Source organism: Argiope bruennichi, chromosome 8, assembly GCF_947563725.1.
Source record: "Argiope bruennichi chromosome 8, qqArgBrue1.1, whole genome shotgun sequence".
Classification (NCBI taxonomy): Eukaryota; Metazoa; Arthropoda; class Arachnida; order Araneae; family Araneidae; genus Argiope; species Argiope bruennichi.
In genome coordinates, this window is record NC_079158.1 from 109,817,469 (window position 1) to 109,838,674 (window position 21,206).

The 21,206-nt window shown below is 29.7% G+C and overlaps 1 protein-coding gene across 1 annotated transcript in view; it reads right to left on the bottom strand.

Annotated features, from left to right (window-relative positions):
* Positions 1-537: 537 nt before the first annotated feature.
* LOC129980721 (degenerin deg-1-like) overlaps positions 538-21,206 on the bottom strand; it is a 46,491-nt gene continuing 25,822 nt past the window's right edge. Inside the window, exons 7-11 of the mRNA XM_056091104.1 lie at positions 11,488-11,566; positions 9,552-9,731; positions 3,930-4,005; positions 1,476-1,747; positions 538-682 (exon numbers count right to left, since the gene is read on the bottom strand). Of these exons, the coding sequence (XP_055947079.1) occupies positions 604-682; positions 1,476-1,747; positions 3,930-4,005; positions 9,552-9,731; positions 11,488-11,566 (686 nt within the window). The 3' untranslated portion in view covers positions 538-603. The remainder of the gene's footprint in view (positions 683-1,475; positions 1,748-3,929; positions 4,006-9,551; positions 9,732-11,487; positions 11,567-21,206) is intronic.

The window sequence follows — 21,206 nt, forward strand, 5'->3', positions numbered from 1 at the left end:
AATTTTATATGCAGACCATGAGTGGCATGAGGAAATGGTTTCTACAAAATAATAAATAAATAAAATTAGTTTTAAAAAATTTGGGAACTTTTGGAATGAATAATACATATAAAATTGATTGCACAAAATTTCATTAATGATCGAATGATCCACATATATTGTAAAACTCATGAAAAATAATCTTTCATTAATCGTTTTTAAGTTCCTCTCTCTGGCTGCAATATTTTCAATGTATTGACTTTCCATGTGCACTTAATTACACAATAATAAATGTAGTGTAGTTCATTTCCGTATGTCTTCCAATCTCTGTGTATGAAAATGGTTTCATACTTTTAACTGAAAACATACTTTTAACTCCAAACACAAAAGGATGCTTTATATCCCAAGAATATAATAAATTATATTCTTGCGGCCAAATTGACCCTTGTGCCATTAAACCAAACCATTATTATATTTCTGCAAATCCAGTTGTGATTTAAAAGAAGCTTTTTAACTGTTTGTTCATACACCTTTATTCTCTTGCAATTGCAATTTTTCATTCATACATATGCATTCAGATAATCTCTTTTCACAAAATATTCATGGAATAATTGTAGAACTTATTTATGACCACCGCATTCCTTGTTTTCTTGATGATCCTTCATTTTGATAGTAAACATCTTTTGTTGAAAACGCTGAATTCCTGTATGGGAAGAGAAAAAGAATAAATATAATTTATAATATTTTAAAATGTAACTTGTAATGTCAAACTAATAGTTCGCATTACTTATTTCATATACAAAAAGAAAGAAAATGTTCTTCAATACACCGCAAAATTATTTTTTAAACTGCATTTTAAAAAAAAAATCTAATTTGCTTGCTTCTTTTCTTGAAAATACATTAATTAATGAAAAACGGAAAAAGAAGTAAAAACGTGAAAATAAAGCAGAAAATGAATCCAGAATCAAGAGAAACACAGGTCGGAACTGATTTACTAGTAGTACATGAAAGCTCATTGCGCACACAGCTGATGATTTGAGTCAAAAAGCATACCTTAGAGGCGCTAGAGCTGCAATCAGATCAGCTCCCGACTTAGACCGCGACAAATTGATTTCTTCTTTTTCGCCAAGAAAATTGGCAAAGATCGCACACTGATTTCAGTAAAAGTGTTCCAAAGTAAGCGAAACTATTATTCGCCAAAGTATCGGCTTTCTTAGTACATTACTTAACTCAGCACTCTTATATGTGGGGCTCAGAAAATGCAAATTTGAGGACTGATGGCGTTTACGACATTGCTCTAGGTCCTCAATTTTAGCGGTGCGATGATGCCTTTATTAGAGAGTATGCGAGCATCTTTCGTGGAGATCACTCAACTGTTTTGTTTTCTTCTTTTAAATTGCCATCTTTTTATAGATAATTTTTGCAACTCTGCTTGTTTCTGAATTGACGAGCCGACACTGAGAAAATCTGTCTATATTAAAAAAAATTTCTCTCACCTCCACCCGTGGTCGACGTTCCTGAAAATATTTTTGTTTGCCTGCGATCTCCTTCTAAAAAAATCAATTTTGGGGCCACTTTCCGATGTCCGGTTTCTTTTTCTGCGCTTTCTGGATCCGGTTCTTCGCTCAGAAGAACGCGTATCTCCGGTTCCCAGCAGGCACAGAAGAGATGTGCTACCGAACAAGTCGATAAATTCGATGATAGAAATGACAGACACACCCAAATAGAGACCCAGGCAACCACCCAAATCGGCCATCAGTTTGGGTAACTAAAAAAAAAAAAAGATTTATTTAATGTTCAAAGAAAAAAATTAGCAACTTCTTTAGGTCATGTAAAAGGTGAAACCATTATTTTATTACCAATTTTTGCTTCTAACATTTAATAGTTAATTAACATTTGTGCAACGCGATAGGATTTTAAAAATTTTACAGATTTACTGAGCACACACAATATTCCTGCAAAGATATTCCTACGAAAATAATTCGAAAAATAAGTATCGTTTCATTGTACCGTCGCCGCAACGCTATGGTCGGCGTTCCGCGCCATATGCACTATCTTTCTTGTTCACTGGCTCTCAATGGACGCCATTTTGGTTTCTCTATGTTGTGTTTTCAGTTTGATGTACAAATTTAAAATATTTAAGGCAATTACTGATCCCGCTGACTGTAAGAGTCGTGCTGTAATTCGATTTTTGAACACAAGGAATATGAAACCGGCTGAAATCTATCGTCAAGTTAAAGATGTTTACGGTGAAGACACAATTAGTGATGGAATGGGGAGAAAGTGGATTTGAATGTTGAATGAAGGTCTGACAAATGTCCGCGATGAGACTCGGAGTGGTCGGTCTTCTGTTGTCAACGATGATCTGGTAAGATAAGTTGATGAAAAAAATCTATGAAAATAGACGTTTCACAATGACGACGCTTTCAGACGTATTTTCGCAAATTTCATGTACTGTTTTGTACGAAATTGTTATAGACCGCTTAGGTTGAGTTCCCGATGGGTTCCAATGGAATGGCGGGAATTTCTATGAAGAAAGTATAGAAAAGCTGGTAACCCGCTACAATAAGTGTTTGAACATTGGTGGAAACTATGTAGAAAAATAGTTTAAGGTATGCTCTTTCAATTAAAAATAAAATTGACTTGAAAAAAAATTATTACTAGGGGTTTTTTTTTTTCCTTCCCCCCTCAAATCGGTACTTACTTTCCAAATGCGCCTTGTGTAAACACCGTACAATCACTATGTTAAAATTTAAAATTTCGTGATGCCAAATAGGTACTAAAAATTCTTTAATATGTACTCCAACCATAAAGCATGATCATTGGCTATTTTTTGATTCTCAGAATTCTACCTACTTGGAAGCAGAATGAAAGAAATGATTTGGGCCATCGAGGCCAGCAAAATAAACAATGCTATCCGAACACAATGGTTGCATTAATTTTATTTCCTTGAGAAAGCTTTTCGGTGTAATTGGTAATCTTCATTCTTGCATATACAGGTATTATACAAAATAATGGAAATATAATTGATGAATACAAAAACTTTTATAAATAAGGTGTGCAATCGTTTATAACGGCCGAATAAGTAGAATTAAATTATACAAATCAAACGATGATAACAAGAATATTTTGCCATTCCTTATGGTGAAAGCATTAAAGGGTTTGTAGAAGTAGTGGAGTTGGATAAACACTATGGGGTCTTTTTGGAAAACAGAAATGGTGCGAAAAAAATGGTTAAAAATATTGAGGACTGGGAGAGCCGTGGAAGTTATGTGACTTTATCGTCATGTTCATTAAACCACGCTTTGACGATTCTAGCTGCATAGATTGGACAATTATCATATCTGAAAACTGCATTTCTAGTCGAAAACAATGTTTAAAATATAGGAAACAATTGGTTGGCTAAATGTTCTTATGCTAAAAGCGAATAATCATCCCCTCAGAGTTTTCTGATATTTTAAATTCAATTGTTAGAATTTTATTTATCGAAAAAATGTGGAAGAAATTCATACTAAACTGTATACAGGTGATGGGATCATGTTTCAAGTTTCTCAAAAGTTTTAAGAGCCAAACTTTGACAATTCTGGCTGCCTGAATTGGACAGCATTTCCAGTTCCAAACAATGTTTAAGCCAAAGGGAGTAGATAGTTGGATAACTGTTCTTTTATTAAAAACGAATCATCATCATCATCCCAGAATTATCTGATGGTCCAAAACTCCCTTAAGTACATACACATTGAGTCATAAATTTTAAGTACGTACATTGTTTTATCAAAAAGAAATAAGCAGACACAAATTAAATTTTATAATTTTTTTTTTCGTTGAATGATGCAAAAATTCTTTAAAATATTAAAAAGCAAGTTGTAGAAATTCACCAACTGTTTTTTTATAAATTTTTACAACAATAACATTTTAAATGGACTATTACTTAATAGGATTGATATACTTACCGTATAGCTGTAAGTTTCTTCTATGGACATATAAATCATTTCTTCAATGAATACATGAACCCGAAGCAAGTTCTCACTATCAAAAGAAAATTTTATTTTATTTTTTCTATTTTTAAGATAAAATATATTGTATGTATGAATTAGTTAATTAAAATCGACTTGAAAAACAGATGATAAAATTTTCGTTGTTGCTATATTAACCTGTTAACTGGATAATAAATTTATATTCAATTCGTTTTGCATTGAAATATTTCGTCATACCCAGTTAACAGGTTAAACGAATTTTATTCAATTATTTTAAACGTATTTTAAATTTCAAAAAAATGATTGTAAAGAAAATAAACCATGACTATAATGCAAAAAGAAATTGAATAAATCAAACCCTTTATTTATTTATTTTCGGCCATTACAAAATATAAAACAGAAAGTCAGAAATATCTTGAAAAATAATTGGCGCTTTTTTTTTTAAACTTAAATTTTAATAGGTTATTTTCATTTTTAAAGCTATATTTCACAGTTCAGAAAGTCATATAAAATTTCTCTGATGACAGATTGCCTTAAATTTTGAAGGATTTTCAAAATTATATTTTAAATTTCCTTCACCGACTGTTTTGATTTAAAATCAATTTTGGACTTTTCACTAGATTACCTTCAAGAAGAATTAGGTTGTGTTTTTTAAACATGATTTTACATATATTTTTTAAAGTTCAAATTACCACTTTTATATAATTAAGAATGAAAAAGAAAGATTGCCGAAACAAGCCTTAACCATTGCCACTGATTAAAAATTTAAATGCCTTTTTTTTTTTTTTTTTTTCCTTCCCTCAAGAGAGTTAGATAGCTACTTTAGTATAAAAAAGAATGACTTTTTTAGAAGTAAACGAAAGATTTCCGAACATAATCGTGCGACTGATTGAAAATTTGAATATGCTTTAATTTTTTTCTTTCAAGGGATAGCTACTTTAGTATAAAGAATTTAAATGATATCATAATAAGTATCTAAACTCTCTTTCATTCATAAAATTTAATGATTAATAATCTTCAAAACTAACTTTAAAAAGTTGAAAACGATTTTTTTTTTTTTTTCATTATTTTAATACAGTTTCTCAAACGATTTCTTAGAGATACTGCTTTTCATACTCTATAACAGTTCACTGCTACTTTAAATATTGATCGTCATCGGATATATTTATGTCTACACTCTGATTCTAACTAATAGCTTAGATATTTTATGCAATTTCGTTTCAAGACAAAAGCCAAAAAATAATTGTACTAAATCAGCTTTTGTATCGATTCTAGTATATTTAATTTATAACTTTCTATCATGCTACCAGATTCATATAATATGCAAAAGAAAACTCCATTATTCAAGGTAATGACTTTGGCGAGGAAAGAACTACATAGTTTCGAATTGGAAATAATGATTTCATTTGGATATGTTAAGAGTATACATTTTTTTTTCCCCCTAAAAGGTCAACATAAATTTGAGATTCTTTGAAAAACTTGATGCAACGGAGCTTTCATTACTTAAACTGATTTTCAATTAGTATTAATTTAAGGCATATGATAAAGTTCGGGTTAATTTTTCGATAAATGCTTGAAAATATTTGAATTTTTGCATAAGAAAGATTGAAAAAACATCTATGAAACAAAGATATACCATCCAGGTAGTAAAAGTTTTTTAAAAATTTGGAAAAAGATCTTTTTATTGGCTAAAAACAGGGTATCAAAAAATTTCCAGGTATCAAAAAATTTCTAGCTTAGAGATTTACCAAATTATTTACTTAAAATTTTGTAGATAATTTAAAAAATATATTATTTAGTTCCTGACCTAAAAAAATAAGTTGTATTTCTATCCGTTTTTTTTTTTAATATTGGGTTCGACTGATGAAGAACGTTAAATTTTCAATTCTTCTCACATTGTGAAATATTAAAACAACTATAAAATATTTCTAAATAAATAGATTACTTATTGGCTAATTCAGGAACGGCAGAACATATTAAAAAATTATTACACCAAATTTGAACAAAAAATATTCATCAGATTTTAATTTATGTGGTTTTCCGTAAGGAAATTCTGTCAAAAATTTGAATTTGAGAAAATAGCATCAAAAGATGCAAAATAGCATTAAAACTTATGTAAATGCAAATATAAAAATCAGTGTAGCTTTCCAAAAATTAGACTTAGAAACAAAATTCTAGTTAGTTTTATAAAAAAAAACCTGTTCAAACATAAAAAATATTAAATAAAAAAAATTTCATAATTTCTCGAAAACTCGACTTTTTAGCGTAGCCACTTATTTTAAATAATTGAATACGTGTACTCCATTTAGTTTAATTTATCAATAATTATTTATTTAACTGCATATAGTACATACAATATGGCTAAAATAGTGTATGCGCACTTTGAATAACTATAATATAAACATTAATAGCAAATTTCCAAATTTTTGTGTTTCAGATTCTTCAATATATTAATTTCGTTTACGAATTTTTTCCCCCCGAAATCAGTCGGTTTTGATTGGTTTTGAAAACTAACCATAGAGATAAAGTTCATGTTCATTCGTATTGGTTTGTCAAAGTCGATGAGTAAAGGATTATGTATTTAAACAAGAAAACGCTTTTTCCTAGCAATATCTCTTATACGTATATTGTAAATAGATTTTTTTTTAAAGTAATAAAAATCTTTACATTTGATCTGAAGACCACATACTACATTTTATCTGTTTGACTTATAGCACTTTTGAGTGACCATGCTGCCTGACAGGCAGAAATAACACCACATAATGTCCTTGCTACTATAAATTATTTGAAATGTGTAGTACATATGAAGTGGGGGTGACATCGGAAGATCCTCCTTAACTATCTGTCATTGTAACCATCACTCTGTCTTCCGACGCTTGAGATTTAAGGACAAAAACAAGAGGACTTCACAAAAGCTGAACTCAACTAGTTAGATCGCTTATAAAATTACAAACAATAAAATAGGCAGTGATTTCATGAAGCAAGCTATCGATGTGAAACAAAACAGCATTTTCTTTCAATTTAGTTGTGAGGAAAAAGTTATCAGAATAAAAATGATACATTTGCAAAAAAGCTGCCATTAAAATAAAATTTCGAAAGAAAAAAAAGAACAAGAGAAATATAAATTTTTCTCGTTCATACAATATGCATTGCTTCTCATCTATTCATCTATATATATAAAATGTCACGTTTCTATTTACAAAAATTGAAGAGATTTGCTTATTTTTAAATTTAGAGGGACTGGTTAAATATTTCATGAAAGTATTTTTTTTCAGAAAAGCAAATTTATTCAGTATAGAAAAATTATCTTCAAAGAAATTTGCTAATGACACATATTGTTCACTTTCATTGGTTGGCAGTAGCAACATTGATTTTACAATGGGAAGAGTAGCTGAACGATTAAAAATCTTAGATAAGCACTGAAATTCCGAGCAAGAAGATAAAATTCTTTGCTCGCACGTGCTACATATTTCAATAGCAAGAAACGTTTAGATATGCCGACGATTTATGTTGTGTGTAATCGTAACGCCGGCTTAGTTGCAGAATTATAGAAGAACGTCGTTTTCCGAATTCCCGGCATCTTTCTAATAAGTGTCTTTACCGATGGAAACTGCTAGGTACTTGCTTTCTCGGAGAGGATAAAACGTCGGGCATATAATGCAAAAATTACGTTTTGCTTTATTTTTCAATTTGTCCTCATCCTAGTTTATAAACAATTAATCCAGAACTCAAAGTTCCCAAACCGACAATTTAGAGAATATTTCAACGTAATAACGGTACCCATATAGTATACAATCACAAATAGATGTCTAGAACCATTTCTTACATTTGATTCTTTCCTTAGAGAAAATCAAATCTTTTATGAAAACGCATTTTGGACGGACAAATGCTGCTTTAATCGAGATAGAAATATTAATTTTGAAAACTATCGTTTTTGGACCGTAAAAATTCGTTCTTAATACAAGAGATTCATCATCGGGGTCAATTTTCTATAAAAGTATTGTGCATTTATATTTTTTTTAAACACTTTGTTTTGATTTCATTTTGCACAACAATATGCTGAATGCTGACCGTTTTATTCAATCGAATATAAACCGAATTTTTAATATTTTTCCAAGATCGGATCATATTAACATGCAAAATTAATTTGGCACCTTTTTAAAATTTAAAAAATTAACTCTTCGGCAACATCAATTTTATTACCTTGCAATTTTCTCTCTATTTAGATTCTAGAATCAAGTTCTGTTATTGGGTATTTGAGGATTTATTGGCGCAAGAGTCATTTATGACTAAACTGCACTTTGTGTTATTGTTAACACAAGGGGCAATAGCAATGTTATTATTAACATAAATATCTGTTAATATTTCCGAATTGATTACATTCTCCGAAAGTATTTTTGATATTCTTGGCTATTCTCTTGTGATTAATTATTTAATACTTTTTTCAAAATACTTTCCAATATAATATACAGCTATACTTTTCATTGTTTTAGCTACTAAATTTTTACTCATTAGCATTTTGATAGTAAATACAGTTTTTTTGTGGTGCAAGTTACCGTTACTATAATTACATTTTTTTAAAGGAAAGAAAAGGTGATGAATTTTAAAACAGTTTTATGCTATAATGTTTCGGACAAGAAGTTCGAATCTCTATTAATTAATTTCAATGATAAACAAAATGAAATTTAGAAAAATATGTTCATTTTCAGAGAATATTTCAAACACAAGACTTTTAAAAATATTTTTCCCTACTAATGAATGTAGGGCATAAATGCAATGATTCTAAATTTCAATGCAAGATATTCTAAATTTCAAAATTTAAAAAAAAGTGTTTAGTATCGGATGCCCAAATTATAACAAAAGAAAAATGCACACACAAAAAAAGCAAAAACAGTATTTTAAAAATATTTTCTATTCATAATCTACGAGTGGAAATTCATGTTCTAAAATTTATTCTAAATTTCTATTTTAAAAATTCTAAAAAAATTCTCTTATTTTATAAAAAGTTCTATTCATTATTAACATGAAAAATAAATTATGCATCAAATTTGATACAATATCCAGTGAAGGTTTAATATGACATCTATAATTTGTTTCCTAGTTAGCCTACATTATTAAACAATAGAAATACTTGTTTCGAACTTGTTAAATAATAAATATATTGTCACGAAGATGTAAAGAACTACGAGTTGGTTTAAACAGACAGATTTATTTGGACGAAGCAACTCACTACAGCACGGGACTGAAAACTTATCGATAACTGATGGGACTCTGCCTTTATACACATATAGAAAGTTCGAGAATAATCCAATTCGAATATTTAAGAAAGATCTAGAATCTTCCAGAGCTTAGATAAGCATTAAGCAACATATTGAATAAAAGAATTTCAGTCCTTGAATAAATACCGTGGCTTAGATATGAACCACGGGCCAAAAGTGAAATGATCTGCCAAATGAGCCACGGTGATTGTAGGTTATTCTTCTTTGTATGGCAATATTATTAAACAAGTTCGAAATCAAGTAATGGGATTTCTCTACATATTACATTTTTGACTCGTCGAATTTATCAGCTAATTATTGACAAACAGAATTTATTAACCTAAAAAAAGTGTCGTTTACTATGTCGGTAACATTACCACCCTCGTATTCAAGGGAGTCCAGGAGACCCAGTGCTTCAGGAATATGTCTCCACTGCTCGAAGGACCTGTTCATCACAAACTGCTGGTGGTTCAAGTTTGGCCAGTCAGCTTTCGATAAAGAGATGTCATAGCGGATTGACCTGTGTGAAGAGAGTAGAAATGCAGTTTTTAAGAGACGTCAATCGTCATGATATATACAGAATTTATTAATAAGTGATGATATTATGTTGGATGTCCATTAATTAGCGTGCATTTTAAAATAATTGCTTTATCCTAGTTTTGAAATCTTGTATAGTTATGCGTTCTTGATAACAATGCACTATTTTGGAAGAAGACTCTCTTAGTATAATGAGGGGGATACGTATCGCTTTGTAGAAAATTGCATTATAAAGGAAATTCTTATAGTTCGGAAAGTAGTAATCAAATTCGCATACCAATCCGAAATGGTACAATTCATGCCAATATTCTTTGTGGAATTCTATATCATTAGCGAAACATTCACTCGTATTATTTTCAAAAGTTTATCGAGAAGTTAGTATATTTGTGATATAATGCCTCCAAAGTGTGTGAATAATATTGAGAATTTTTGTTCCATTTGTAGAAAATTCGGCTTTGCTTCACAAAAGCAGAATACCACTCCATTGGTAAGAAACGTTTACAAATTGTGCTTTAATCTTACTGATCAGTTTAAAGTATGGCTTAAATACATGTATTGTGATTAGTGTGCCTTCATAAATGGACTAAAGGAGAAAAATTTTCATGAAATTTGGTCTTTAAGTGCTTAACGATATAACAAGAATTAATTTGTTCTACGTTTGTGTGTGTATATTATATACATGTGTGTGTGTGTGTAATGATATTTTAAAATCTATATTGAATTTGAATTAATTTCCGTTTATTTTAACTTAGTCTATATTAATTTCATTCTAAAATATTTTCTTGTTTTTTATACAATTCTCACTTTTTTATTTAATTAATTCTAAACGCGTTCCATATAACTGCTGACTTCAAAAATTTCTCAAGCACCTAGCGAAGGGATTCTTTAATGCTTACAACATCTTTTAAAGATACCTAAGATTCCCTTTCCTAAATCGACACATGGCAAAGAAATCTCTATCAAAATCTCATAGTAAAATAATTGAATGAGAAAATTACTCTCTCTCTCTCTCTCTCTTTTGCTCTTGTGTCGCGATGTAGATAGACGAATCTTTTACCAACACTCGTTTCTCGTATAAGTTATGACTCACGGAATGAAATAAATTGAAGTTAAAACTTCAAAAGTTTTTTTCATTTCGGCCACGCATCTGCTAAAATTATGTTTATATACACATATAGAATGAAGAATAATTTAATCTTTTAGTGGTTAAAAATAAGTTTTGTATCACATTCTTGTATTTAATTTTCCTGATAATTGAAGTTCTCTAAACGATGAGTAAGCTGAAAGCTTCCATCAACATTCTTCTGATGAGGAGAGATATACTAAAGAAAATGGATTCCGCTAATGTTGGCAGGCTATTGTTGGAATGTTGTACGTGAAACACATGTTACATATTTAAAAAGAAAGCAATGTACGTATAACTTTATGTTTTTCATAATTAAAAGAATATCTTAATTCTATTATGTTGAATGTAGTCTTGCATATTATTATATAATATGTTTGTTTGTAGTTTCATTTTATTAATAATATATTTGATATATTTTTACTATAAGTTTTTAAGGTCATTATTGAACTTAGTACTTAAAATTCTTCAGGAGTTGGAAATATTTCCTTTCTAAAGCAGACGAACTGTTGAAATTTTTTAAACTGTTTTTAGTTCCCCTTTTGCATGCATTTTTTTATTTTCTGTTTTTTAACATGCAAAAAAACACAAATAATAAGAAGTTAATGATATTTACTTGCAAGATGGCTTACAAATATCGTCGCAATCATTTCCAGAGTCGGTGAAGTTCCGCAAAACCTCTCCTCTACATTTTGCTGCAAACAAGAAAAAAATTATATTTTAAAAAATCATTGAGTTAACACAGTTACAAACATTAACAACTTATAAAATAACATTTGAATATGATGGTTAATTGGGGTTTACAATCATCAGTTTCTAAAGAATAACGTTATATGTTTTTGACGTTTTATTTATTCATTTTTATATTCTTTTAACCCTTTCTAGGGCTGTGGGAAGTATGCTTCCTACCCAATTTATCAATCTTTGTATGAAATTATGTAGGTAGGCATACGTTCTGACACATTTTTTTAGAAAGACAGAAACTTAGATGCTTCAGTTCTTTTTCTCAGACAAAATGATGTGTCTTGAATTGTTATTTAATTATTAATTAACCAAATTAATTAATGAATCAAATTAAATTTATCTAATAAGCTAAATGAATCCCTTTTCTTATTCTAATTTCAAGCCTAAAAATATTTTAACATAATATGACTAGAAAAAAATGGCCCTTTAAAGGGTTAATTTATTTTATAATTTCTCTATATATTTTTTTAAAAAGCAGCATTTAATATTTTTTTTTTCTCATTTCTTACCTCTAGCCGGGTAGAAAAACCTTTTATGTACCATTTTTACCCAGAGAGAAAGTATTGTAATCATTAAAAAAATTAGACTTTGAAATGTTGACAAATCTCTAGTTTTCAAAATTGCCCTAATCCGAAGAAACACATTTTTGGTATTATGTTTGCATGTCTATGAACATAATAACTCCAAAGGAAATTTCGTCAAAACAGGTGGCTATGTAAATTTAATATTAAATTTGTAGATTTCTAGCGAAATCCATACAAGGTTTTTTCTGTCTATTTGCCCCGACTTTAAATGAATACGATAACTACAAAACGTAGAAGGACAGATGGGCAGAATTTAATGTACGGTTTTACCTTCTAAAAGTGTAGATTAATTTCAAATTTTAAATCATCAATTAAATCGTAATTTTAAATCGTTAAATGAATTTACAATCTATCAGTCTGCATATTTGCAAGCATATAAACGCGATAATTCAAAATATGCAACGAGTTAAAAATGAATAAAATTTGATCTTGTTTCAAAAGTTAATTCCATGTCAAATTTCCGTTGCAGGTGATCGAAAAAAAAAAAAAGTCATCCAAAATACGTATTCAGTTTTCTTCACTGTATCGAGAAGCACAAAATGCTCATGTGTAGGACTTGAAAGAAAAAACTTGGACACTCGTGGTATTCACTGCCTTGTTCAAAGTCAACAGTTTTATGCAGGTGGGCAGTGAAATGATTCCTTTACTAGACAGTAAAGGTGGGTTCAGACGAGGCTTATTATTGCGCGCAATAGAAGGTCACGCCTACTTCAGGAAAATCACGTGACTGCAACGGGACAATGGCAAATGGTTGTCCCGTCGGGACAACTATTAGCCATTGTCCCATCAACGTTGTCTCAACTGTTCACACGGGGACAATAGAGGGACAACAGTAGAGAGACAACGATTGCGCGCAATAAAAAGCCTCTTGTGAACCCACCTTTAGGGAGAAAGTTCGAGAAGGTTACTGACCGTTGCCTTATCCCATTTCTAAACTGGGGAAAAGAATGCAACTATTAACTAGGGATAAATAAAAAAACAATGTGTTGAAAGTGATTTTTTTTGCAGATTTTTCCCAAAATCTAGCAAACTATTTTTAGAATTATTTTGAAATATTGAAGAATCTTAACCCTTTCTAGGGCCGTGGGAAGTATGCTTCCCACCAAATTTATCAATCTTTGTATGAAATTATGTAGGTTGGCATAAGTTCTGACAAATTTTTTTTAGTAAGTCAGACACTTAGATGCTTCAGTTCTTTATCTCAGACAAAATGATGTGTTTTGATTTATTACTTAACTAGCCGCCTTTGGCGACCAGCCGGTTCGCCAATCTTAATGTTCGTTAAAATTTTAATAATTAAATATTTTATGCAATTTCTACTTTAATAGCTTCTTCATCAAAATATTTTAAAACTTCAAATTTTGATTATCATATAATTCATTCATAATATTATAAAGGCCTTCAGTCATAACGTAATATGTATCTCTCTCATTTTCTGTTAGTACCCGTAGAATTTATGCTTTAAATTAAAGTGGAAAGAATTTATCTTCAATTAATATAATAATATTTTTTACTGAAACAAAGCATTTTTTTATAATCTGATTACTGAAAATAGAGTCACTCAGCGTTTAAACTTTATGGGCACTAAAGAATATCTTTTTTAATTTATGTAATATCTCAAGAGTTGGTCAACAAAATTTTCTTAGATTCATTATGAGCAGATCGATTAATTAACAATGTTTAAATTTAAATGCATCAAACACTAAGAAAATAAAATGAATCGTTTAAAATAAACGGTTGAAAACAGGTTTAAAAAAACTACTTAAAAAACGATGTACTTAAAACTATAAGCATATACAAAAAATATATAACTAACATAAATACAATTTACTTACAAAAGCATGCAACTAACCCAAAAATAATTTAAATCATCCATTGATAACGTTGCCATGGTAACAATCAGAACAGAATGCGCATGCGTGAATTTTCTTTCGCCGGTTACGTAACTCAAATACGTGATTTTTTCTACGCCAGTTGGGGTAACGCTATGCGGATTAGAAATTTTTAATTTCCTTTATTCTGCTTTATTTTAATTCAAAAGTACTTCAGAATGAATCTGAAAGATTGATTCATTAACAATGTTTAATTTTAAATGCATCAAACATTAAGAAAATAAACAGAACCGATTGAAATAATCCGCCGAAAAATTTTAACCCTAGCCTCATTACTGTTGGGAGAAAAAAAACTGAAGCCTTTCTCATTTGGCGCTGGGGATAATGGAAGATTTTTTTGGCGGAAAAGTTGGCGGTGGGGAAAATGGAAGATTTTTTTGGCGGGAAAGTTAGTTTTTAATTAATAATTAAAATTCTAATTAAAAATTCGAAAAAAGAAACCCCAGGTGCACATTCCCAACCTTCAAGGTATACATGTACCAAATTTGGTAGCTGTATGTCAAACGGTCTGGCCTGTAGAGCGCCAACACACACACACACACACACACACACATTGAGCTTTATTATAAGTATAGATTATTAATTAACCAAATTAATTAATGAATCAAATTAAATTTATCTAATAAGCTAAATGAATCCCTTTTCTTATTCTAATTTCAAGACTAAAAATATTTTAACATAATATAACTAGAAAAAAATGGCCCTTTAAAGGATTAAAGAAAAGCTGACCCTATAAGATTATCTGCGACTCCATTATAGTTAAACACGATCTCGTTGAAAGTTATGATCATATTTTAAAAGTTGTGTTATAAAAATTGTTTATTTTTAATATATAAAACATTCCAGTTTTTCCATTTTTGACACTTTAAATGAATTTAAATTTTTTTATTAGAAAGATAATATATTTCTGTTGATAGAATCCTTGATGGAAAAAAAGAAGAAGAAAAATCGAACGTAAGAAATGAATTCAACTGGAGTGGTTTCCCAAAACTTTCTCGGATATTCTAAAATAAATTTGGCATGCCAGAGAACGCCTTACATGATATTGGCGTGTGATTGTTACGAAATATTAACTTTTGACAAGAATTTAGCTTTTTTATTGAATCTGTCATGTCATTCTTGGGTAGTTATGTGGTTATTAATCTCTGGCATGTAATTAATAGCATATGAAAATAGAATTTGTGTTTTATACCTTTTTTTCCCAATCGATTGCTAAAAATGTGTTAAAAAGCTACACTTGTAGTCACAAAATCCTGTACCAAATTTGATATATTTAAGTAATTGCGTTTTGACAGACGGTCAACCTTTTGTTTGATTTGGCTCAAATGTTGACAGGTGTAGCTAAATTTGTGTAAAGAATTTTATTTATCGAGCTTCCTGCGTTTTGTAATTATTGTGTTGACTTATATCGAACAGACGGACTCCTTCTTAACTAATTTCGCTGAAAATTTGATGAAATTTGCAAATATGGTGTATAGACCGTATACCAAATTTCAACCGTCATCTCAAAGCGGTTCTGAATTATCTTTGCCACTGACAGACAGACATTTTCCAAAAATGTGTTTTTCGATCTCAGGAAGGTCTGAAACGTGGAGATTCATCAAAATCTCGAGTTCGAATTTTTCGACGGTTACAATATTTTCTATATTCTACGTCTGCGAGAAAGTAAAAAAAAGCTCGATTGAAAAAAATAATTTAAAACAGAATTTCGAAAATTAAATATTATCTTTAACACAATGAATTCCGAAATTTGATTCGTAAAATAATCCTCTGCGCCAAATATTTTTTAAATTATTAAACAATTTTAATAATTAAAATTATTAGGTAAAAATATTAGTGTCATTCATCTCTGAACGACGTTCTATCATAATGTTAGTTACTAATATCTGATTAGAAAAGGCTAGTTTTTATTGAAAATGAATTTAAACACATTTCATCAAATCAGATAAGAGTAAGTCAAAAGAATATATAAAATTCTTATTCAAAAATGTCTGATAATGTAATTTTAAGCAATCCATGTCTTTCTAAACAATACATTCAACAGTATGTTGAAATAAGGGCTAGTCAGACATTTTCACACCCACTCAATTCTGTTTGACACGCTTTAAAAAACAGCTGCGAAACCCGCGGATGAATGCAGGTGATAATTAGTCTTCGCGGTTGTGATGGAAACAGCATTCTCAGCAGAGTTAGGCAAACAAACAATTAATGCTCTTGAGTGATTGAGCGGTGCACTCGATGTAACTCGCTCTACATTTCGCACATGCAAAAGACATGTCTGAAATGTCAGCTTGATAATGTTTGGAACACGAGGGTTAATGACATCCAATTTGGGTTAAAAAATATGTCAAAATAAATACTTCCTGGAAGTCAAAGGATTAATATCAATATTATGCATTTTCATATAAGACATTATAATACCCTCAACTTATATAGGTATATCGGTCATTGTAAATTAAATGTTTAAAAATGATTTTGCTCCATCGAAGAAACTACATTTAGCTATGTCAATACTTTCAGAATTTTAGAAAAATAAATAAGCATATCCTAGATTATAATATATTTAAATAAAAATAATAATTCTATATAATTATTTATTTTTTAGTTTTTTTCTTTTTTTTTTTTCTTTTTTTTTTCTTTTTCTTAAAATTTTTTATAATATTTTAATAGGGTTTGTTTTCGAATTTTTTTTTCCATAAAACCAACTTGTAACACCTGCATTAATGGTGCATTACTAAATGGCTTTATATTAAATGGGAAGGACAGTGAATAATGTTTCATTTAATAATTCGCCAAGAGAAGTACTAATAATCTGAATAAGTATATAATCTTTTGATCAATATGATCTTTATCTTATACGTTTAGACGAGCAATTCTTGTATATATAGAGTGGTGGCCAAAAGTGTGGACATTTTTTGAAAGTTTCATGTTTTTCAACTTTGCGTGCTTGTAGAATATATTAATTTTCATTTAAATACAAATGTTTATATATCAAATTGAAGGTAATTTAATGTAAAATTTAATAACAAAAACAGTATTACAATATCTGTATTACAAAAAAAAGTTACGCTCATTTTAGTAAGATCTATCTTAGATTTGCATTTTTTTAAAGTGATACTTACACAATCAATACTTTAGTAGGATAACCCTTATTTTTTAAGACAGCTTCACAGCGTCTTTTCATCGAGTGAACGAGTGTTTGGAGTTCATCTTTCGTAATCGCATGGTGTCAAGAATCAATTATAGATTCAATAAGTTGTCTTTTATTGGAGGGACGTTTTTTTCGTACAAGAATTTTCAAACGTTGCCGCAAATTTTCAATTGGATTGAGATTAGGACTGTTTCCTGGACATGGTAATACATCTATGCCTTTATTTTGAAACCATGCTTTGCATACTTTTGCTGTGTGGCATGGAGCTGAATTCTGCTGAAAAATAAATGGTGATTTGTTGGGGAAGAAATCCCTGATGGAAAGTATCAATTTTGGTTCCAGGACAGTTTCGATGTATTTTTTGGCATTCAGGATGCCATCAATCACTTGAATTCGGCCCACACTATCTGCAGAAATACATGCCCAAATCATGGCATTTGTTGTAGTTTTTATAGTTGCTTCAATGCAATCAGGATGAAGTCCTTCACCTACTCTACGTCTCACATATTTTCTACCATCACTACCAAAGAGCGATATTTTAGTCTCATCGCTCCAGATTACTTGCTTTCATTGATTTTCTGACCATTTAATGTGTTCTTTTCACTTAACTCGTTTTTCAATTTGCTTTTGATTTAAATATGGTTTTTTTCCTTGGAATTCTAGCTTGTAGTCTAAATCCTGATAACCTTCTTCTTATTGTTCTTGAACTTACTGCAATACCCGCTGCATTCATTTAACATCTAATGGCATCTGATGAAATTTTTCTATCTTGAAGGCATAGCCGTTTAATTTTTCTATCGGCAGTAGCACTTGTGCACTTTTTTCGGCCTTATTTGGCCTTATTTTCCACTGATTTCGTTTTTTCATAACGTAAACAGAACTTTCGTACACCAGAACAAGTCACTGAACCACCAACTTGTCTTGCAATTTCAGCATAAGAGAGGACAATTTCTCTCAATATGACAATTCGGCTTCTTATTGTAGATGTCCAATCAGTTCTTCTTGTTGGTGACATTGTTTAAATTTAGTTTAATTAGAAAAAAGGACTTAAAATATTCAAAAACAGCAATACTCTATTTAATTGTACTTGTATGCATCATTCCGCAAAATATTTCCACGACAATAACTATTTTACATACCAAATAACCTAAACTATAGTTACAGACATTTGATGGGGTCCTCAGAACAGTGTTTGTGATTGGCTAGTACGCTTTTATTGCAAAACACGTCATTATTCAAAACGATTTGTGTTTGTTTGTTCTACTAAAATGAACGTAACTTTTTTTTTAATACAGATATTATAATACTGTTTTTGTTATTAAATTATACAATAAATTACCTTCAATTTGATATATAAACATTTGTATTTAAGTGAAAATTAATATATTCTACAAGCACGCAAAGTTGAAAAACTTGAAACTTTCAAAAAATGTATATATATATATATATATATCGTGTATTTCGGAAACAGCTCGATTTGGATCAAATTTTATATTTAGATAAGATTTAGCGTTTTGATCTACACTGGAGACTTTTCTGAAAAGACACGAATTTACACACAAAAAAAAATGTATAATTTATTTTTAGAATAAATATATTCACTTCCGCTTCGAAGTGTGGGTAGTGCAGTGTTGTGGTCAGAACAACAAGAATGATTCGTCGGTTGCAGATCTCTGGTTTGAGTCGCGCTTTTTCCTTTTTTTTTATTTATGTATTTATATTTAATATTTTTGTCTTTAAAGTTCATCTATATAAGTGTCTTTCCTGAAAAAACAAAAGCGATATTTTTTTACACACAAATAAAAGCAAAGATTTTTTCATTATAACTATTAGAGCCCTTTTCTCAAGCTGACAATGTCATATTTAGCTCCATCTCGGACCCGATTTTGCCATGGTAAAACTGAGTGCAAGTTCAAAAATATAAGTGATGATAGATACATTGTAAAATGAATACTGCAATATAGCAGATTGTCTCGAGTAACATGTTAAACTAAGCGCATTCGTGATTTTTTTTTTTTTTCATTAAAATGACCGACTCATATGCAATTAAGGCTGAAAAATATTTATATTTAATCAGTATGTGATTCGTAACTAAATATTTTCTCCGGAAAAACACGATCTTATACTAATAGTAATAATAATAATAATAATAAAAACTGCCGAGCGAAGCTCAGTCTTCCAAATATTAACCTACATACATAACCTTTTGACTAGAAGATTATAGAAATTGATTGTATTTAAAATAAGCTGGCTCTCTTAAATTCTTGAGCATAACTAGCAATTCTCCGAGTTGCATTAATGTTTGGATTCACTAACAATTTTTCTAAATAAGTGACGCTTTAAAATAGATAGCTGTTTTATACAGAGTACATGTGAAAAGTTACTTTACATTCAAGGATTTCATAAATCTTGTTGAAGAAAAACGAGAAACAAATTCTTTTCAATTTATCATTATTTTAATAATTACTAAAACTAAAATAAAACGGTATAATGAAAAGATAACAAAACATAGTACTAAATCAAATTTAATTTTTAAAAAATTGTGTGATCAAAAATCTTGACATCATATTATCATGAACAAGAATTAAACTATTGTCATTACATTAGTTAAAAAAAATACATTGAATAACACGCTAAATTCATTTAAAATGTGCAATACAATAATTGGCATTCTCAAACAATATTTTACAATAGTTATAATTTCCATTTTTCAGAAAATAAAAACTTTGTAACGAAACTTAAATAAATTTGACCTTTTATTTAAGGAAAAAAGATCAAAGAATTATATTTATAGTCATTGTTCCTTTTATTTTGAATAATCAATCAAAATTATATTTATTAAAACACAAAGGACGGATTTAATGAATAAATATACACGTTTCTTTTCCTTTTTTTATTAATTTCAAAATCGAAAACGGTAATAAAAAAATTAAAATTTAAATAGTAAAAAAGAAACAGACACAAAAATGTGCATTTGATGAATCGATTATTAATTGGAAACTGAAACGATATTATAATAATATTGCTTCAGTTTAAGAATTTTTACAACAATATTATCATAAAAATAAAAGAAATCTGAACTCTTTTGTCTCTTTTCTTTGGAGTATTTTCTCAAAATAATTTCTGTTGTTGTTTGTTTCTTATGGCACTTGCCACTGACAAGCCCGCTGTTACGAATACAGCGATTTAAGCCTGAGGGGAACGTCTCTTATTTTTTATAGCAGCGCCAACTAGGGCCAAGAGTACGACTTTGCTTCACTCATTCGCTTGCACAACCCCTTTTTACAGGAGGGCACATTCACACATCTCACAGATAGAACAACAGAAGAACAACCATTCTCGAACCCGGGACGCCCAGATCACGGGGAAGACACGCTACCCCTATGCAGGACGCCGGCCAAATAATTTCTCATTTACACCAATATCTTATAACTTTAAATGAGCAATTCTTTATATATATATATATATATATATATATATATATATATATATATATATATATATATATATATATATCAGAAATGGCTCTAATGATTTGGATCAAATTTTTATATTTATATAACGTTTGGTTTATAAGTTTAGCTATTTAGGTGTCTTTCAAAAAAAAAAAAAAAAAAACTGCGATTTTACAGAAAAAAAAAGTTTTTTTATAACTAACTATTAAAATAAATATATTCAACTTTCGCTGCGGAGTGTGAGCAGTGCAGTTTGGTGACCAGAACAATATGAACGATGCATGTGTTGCAGGTCTTCGACTGGAGTCGTCCTTTTTTTTCTACTTACGTATTTATTTATATTTAATATTTTGGCTTTTTAAGTTTATCTATGTAGGTGCCCTTTCTGAGAAAACATTAAAAAATATTTACATTAAAAAACATCTTCTTTCTATCTACTTTCACACTGACAATATCATACAGTGTCTTCTCGGACCCGATTTCACCATGGTAAAACTGAGTTCAGAAAT